Below are 5,483 nucleotides of genomic sequence, written 5' to 3'. Positions count from 1 at the left end.
GTGTCTCTGTAGCGTGTCTCTGTAGTGTGTCTCAGTAGTGTGTCTCTGTAGCGCGTCTCTGTAGAGCCTCCAGCAGCTGCTGTTTTATAGTTCTTCTGTAGTGGAACATATATGCAGAGTTTATAAAGTTTTGTGATTTTTCTTTTATAATGTATGAGCATAAAAACGAAGCGATTATGATCACGCACCCACAGCGGGCCTGATAACACGTGATCGATGTGCGGTCGAAAGAAAAGCTGCCTAATAACGCTCACAGTCAGTTTGATCATTTCTTTATGAGCTCTTTGACACCAAAGAACAGAAATATAAACTCTCTGTAAGCATGAAAGCGCTGCATGAGCTTCTGTCCGTCACATCATCAGATTTCTCCTCGTGAGTCCTGATGACGCAGGAGGACGAACGCAAAAACTGTCCAATCAGCAGTCACCTGTCAGCCAGCGAAACCTCGTGTTTGCTCCTCTTGGTCAGTCTGACAAGAACTGGATTATTGTGCGTGAAAACCACCAGAGTTTACACATAACGTGCTTTCTGGAATACCCCTGAAGCACCCTGGATTATCAAACAAAAACACAGTGAGACGCTCACAGATCTACCACAGCGTCTGTGGGCGGATCTTTTATTTAGATTATTTAGAAGCTGCAGTAGACTCAGCACGCCACGCGGTGATTAGCTATGCTGCTGAGCTTATAGAGCCTGTTGTAGTCAGAACAAGGGGCGTGCCGCAGTAATTAAGAGAGACAATTGGGACCAGGTGTGAGACCACAGCTGATGTGAGATGTCTGCAAGAGCTGTGAGAAGGACAGATGGTGGAGTGTCCACTTTTTCCAGTTATTGTCCAAGAGTTTAATGTCTGCAAATAAACTGGCAATGGGGAGTGGACACAACGGAGAGTGAGCTGACCGAGAGACGGCCGACACATCAACCAGGACGGCGAGGAAACAGGTAGGCCACCGTCCCTTAAATATCTACAGGCACCCAAGCCCTGGATGAGTGTTTGCAAAGTCAGGGGTGTTCAACCTGCGGCTTCAGACCCACATGATGCCCTTTATACCCTCTGCAGTGGTCTCTGTCACTTTAATTAGAATAATAACAATAATAATAATAATAATCTTTTTTATATGGCAGCTTTAATGTTCGTGTTGTCTTAACTTTTTGTATTCACCACTTGTCCTAAGGATCAAAATGACCCGCCTTCACTAAAGCCCTAAAATAAAGCAGCTTGATTGAATTTTAAATCTATTTTGTATTCAGAAACAACCTGCCATTCATCACAAACTTTGTGAGTATTGATGTTTTCCTTCTTCACAGTGCAGAAAGACTGCATTCAATTAGTGTAAATCCAGTAATTTTAATTACAACACACTTGTCGTAATTGTTTTCTTTACTTAGGGGTTTATTATTATTATTGCTAAAGGTACTGCAAAAGTGTAAACATATTTTTAGCGAGATATATTACTTATATAGACTAAGAAAGTATAAGAAAGTAGTTAAAAAGTAATTTTGAATGCATTTTATGATTTTGGAAACAGTCTTTATCAACATGCTGGGCTGGGCGATAAAACAATAACGATATCAGTAGTGAAATAACTTTTCCTCGATTGAAATATGACACGTCGATAGAATGTTGATAGAATGTCGATAGAATGTTGATAGAATGTCGATAGAATGTTGATAGAATGTCGATAGAATGCATTCCAACCATGTTTTGACGGACAACACGGACAATCAATGATAGTAAGAATAGCCCGCGGAGAACCAAATGCATTGAAGGACTTTGACTCTCGAACAGCTGAGTGTTTGACAGCCACAGCATTTCATCTATATCTCCAGCTACATATTTAGTGTACAGATCAGCATCAATCTGGAGTGACGTGTGGACGTTGGTTTGATTAATTGTGTTTGCGTTCACTGCCCTATCTGCAAAGTTTAAGTACCAAAAGATCATAAATAGCTCTATGCAGAACAGCCACCTTGTGGTTAAACATTGGATACTCACCAATTAGCGATGTTGATCGGCTAATTAAGTATGTGTGTTTGTTGACGTCCTGGTGTTGGTTGCCGTGTGCTTTTGTTACCTAAACAAAACCACATGCAGCACCGTCCCACCATGTTTATGTGTTGACATCACGGTAGCTGCATCCCAGAACGTCAACAGCAGCAGCAGAAGGATACCAACAGCGTAATATGTAGACGCAGAAGTCCACTGACAAAGCGGCAACATGTGACGACTTGGGAACAGAACATGCTTTTCTGTCTGACATTGCTTTTAGTTTATCATGCAGACTCAACGGTGGCTTTTGGTGTCAGGAACTTGCCGAAATCACTGTAAAAGCGGCGGTATTTGACGACTTTGGAGTGAGAACGGGCTGCACAGCTACATATTTAACGCACAGATTAGCATCAATCTTCTCGCACACTGGAGTGACAAGTAGATGTGCGATTCGCCTCCTGCAGCTTTGAAATCAGATGCAGCACAGTTACGAATAACAGCATCATCTCGGTTCCCGTCATCCCCTCTGTGTGTGTGTATTTCAGCAGCTGACCCTCCTGACTCCCCTCCAGATGCTCTCTTACCTCATGGACCCCGAACACAGACATGTCCACATTTAGACAATCACAGTCCCGTTTCCTGCACCTCCCTCTTTTAGTAACCTGCAGTAACTGGTGTTTGACCTCCAGTCTGCTCCTTCTGATCTGCCAGCCCAGAAATCACACATCATCTCCCCCCTGGTCCCGAAAAACTCGCCTCTTACCCTGCATCCTGCACCAACTCCTGTTGTGTCACTTCTTTTGCCAATTTTTGTAATAAATGCAATCAGCACCACTTTTTCTCTACAGTGAGTCAAACTCCAGATTACATCGCTTCCCAAAATTAATTTCAAACCTGAGGGAAATAAAGATTAGGTGATGTACTGCTTCACAGTTGCACACAAGTCTGTAATGCTGCCAAAATGAGCTCAAAGACTGTAACATGGGCTTCCATTTATGCTGAGACAGCGGAAAAGTGATGCAAGGTTTATGTGTGAAAGGATGCAGCAATATTCCAAATATTTAACACTTAGGGACTGTTTGGCAGATTCTACACAGTTGTCATTCTTCATTTTTTTGATAATTTTGGCTGTGTTCATGCATATGACATACATTTAGGCAAGATTGTGTATTTTCGTTTAATCTTTGAATTTCCAGCTCAGCACCTACAATAAGTCTAAAATACACTAAGGTCAAAAAATTAAGGTAAAAATTGTTCAGTTGAAACCCATTCAAACTGACATTTTTGATCCCACAGCCATCAAAGCAGAAAAACAGGACTTGTATTATTTCTGGGTGTCATTCTGGACTTTTGACTCTGAATTTGTCATTTTGACTATTTTCCACCTGATGAGGTCATTTTGACCATATTTGGCATATGGAGGAAATACATGCTATTTCCACTAGGTGACCTGTCACAGTCAATGTAGCTGCTGATCACTGACATATCCCAGGATGTCATCATCAATAATAAATAAATCTACTTAGCATGAAGTATATTAAATTTTTTTCATCTAAAAACATAATGCAAGCAACTGATCTGATTATTAAAGGAGGCTAATAAAACTTAAATTTGTATTTAAAAATGTAATAATAAAAATATTGATACCTGGCGTTTGTGTATCTATATTACAGCAAACAATATTATAATAATAATATAATATCACTTTTTTTCACTTAAGACTAAACACACTGTGGCACATTTTGTGCTTAGTCGAAATAAATGTTTGCTCTGTTTGGGGATTAAACGTGATTTTAAAGCCACAGGCTGCTTGTCTGGAAGTCTGTGTGACAGAATGTGTGATTCAGAGACTCGCAGAACTTCAGGAAAACTTCTCACAGAAACAAGCAACAAGAAAATGTGTCAGCAGAAGCGTGAAGAGCGAGAGAAGCTGGCGGAGAGCTGGTTGTCCTTACCTTGTCCTTTATCCACGAAGCTGGTGATGATGTTGGCCAGCCCCGCCTCGTGCAGCGCGCTGCTGTTCAGGTCCCCGGTGGAAAGAGACCAGTACAGCGACAGCATGTAGTCGTGAGGAGTGACCAGCGGCTGCTTGTGATGCGCCTCCCGGTCGCTCAGTTTCTGCGCCTTGCCGCTGGCTCCCCGCTGCGCCTGCGGAGTCGAGCTCTGCTGCTTTTGAGCGCCGGCGGCACTTTGCGCGGGCCCGGTGCGTACTGGAGCTGTTGCCTTGGAGGCAACTTTGGCTATTTTTTTCCCCGGTGAGCCGCCTCCAGCAGTCCCGAGTCCTTTCCCTGCTGCATGCGCGCTTTGAGCCGCGGGAGCTTTAGTGTGAGCATTCCCGCCGGGTGGCCAGGAGCGCACGGCCTCTTTGCGCCCTAAGCTGACCGCTCTGTCGCGTTGTTGCTGCTGCGGCTGTGCGCGGTTCACCGGCGCGGCCCCGCTGCGCTGTGGCGAGGACGCAGATGCCGCAAGTTTGCTTTTAATAACAGTCGCTTCGCCTTTTATTAACGGCGGGCCCGCGCGGATCCGCGTAATCCTCGCCGGACTCACCGGTGAGGGTTTCCACGTCACCGGTTGCCTGCCCGCGCTTGGTGAAGACGCACCGATTCCTCTGCCGGTTCTCCCGTGGGCTTGCTCTCCTCCGCCGCCGCCTGCCGCGCGATCCGCTGCCTCTCCAAGCCGGTGTTGGTGGTGCTCGGTCGGTCTGGTCCGGCTGAGGGAACCGAGGACGGGATGCAGGTGAATGAGAGTCCAGCAGCTCAGCAGAAGACAGAGACGCTTCAAAACTTTCATCCTAAAGCTCTTTAGCCTTTTGCCAGGCCGACATCGTAATAAAGCGCAGCGCGTTCAGAATTAATTGAATAAAAAAAGAAGCAGCAGTCCCGTTTGGTCCGAGTCTTTCATCCTCTGAGTCCTCTCTGCGCTCTGCCAGAGGTGAAATGAATAAAAAGCGCTTCTCCCTTCTGAAACAGCCTATAGACATATGCAGAGTCGTAAAAGCAAAGATGTGGACTGTAACTGAGTTTTATAAGTTGGAGAAAAACATCCTGCAAACCCTTATTCTCCCATCCGTCATCTGTCAGAACCATAGTGCTGCAGAGATCCCGTTAAAAGTGCAGAAATCCAAAAAAAGGCTGAGCAGAGGTGGAACCTGCGTTAAACTCTCCACGGCACGATTCTGCTGGATATCTTGTAAGAAACTTCTTTAAATCCCACTTTTTTTTCCAAGAGAGGCAAGAATGGCGTAATGCCGCTGCCTCCATTTTTTTCTCTTTCCCTTCAAAGTTTGAACTCCGTCCAGTGAAAATATTTCACTCACACACCAACCTGCAGGTGCTCGAAAAAATCCTCCAACAAACCTGAGCGCAGGAATTGGAAACGGAATTCCAGAAAGCTGTTTTAATTACCCCGTGATGTCATGCTGTCCAAACTCATTTAACAGCAATATTTCTTCTCAAATCTTCCTCCCCTCTTTCCACCAATGACTCACTCGAGC

At 44.8% G+C, this 5,483-nt stretch overlaps 1 protein-coding gene across 1 annotated transcript; it reads right to left on the bottom strand.

Moving 5' to 3' along the window:
- Window positions 1-3,892: 3,892 nt before the first annotated feature.
- Window positions 3,893-5,225, bottom strand: LOC121964223. The gene has a single exon (XM_042514436.1). The coding sequence runs from the start codon at window positions 4,778-4,780 to the stop codon at window positions 3,893-3,895; it is 888 nt and encodes a 295-aa protein (XP_042370370.1). The 5' UTR covers window positions 4,781-5,225.
- Window positions 5,226-5,483: the final 258 nt, after the last annotated feature.

Source organism: Plectropomus leopardus, unplaced genomic scaffold (assembly GCF_008729295.1).
Source record: "Plectropomus leopardus isolate mb unplaced genomic scaffold, YSFRI_Pleo_2.0 unplaced_scaffold14689, whole genome shotgun sequence".
Classification (NCBI taxonomy): Eukaryota; Metazoa; Chordata; class Actinopteri; order Perciformes; family Serranidae; genus Plectropomus; species Plectropomus leopardus.
The sequence above is the reverse complement of the archived record's forward strand: the minus strand, read 5'-3'. Positions and strand labels throughout refer to the sequence as shown.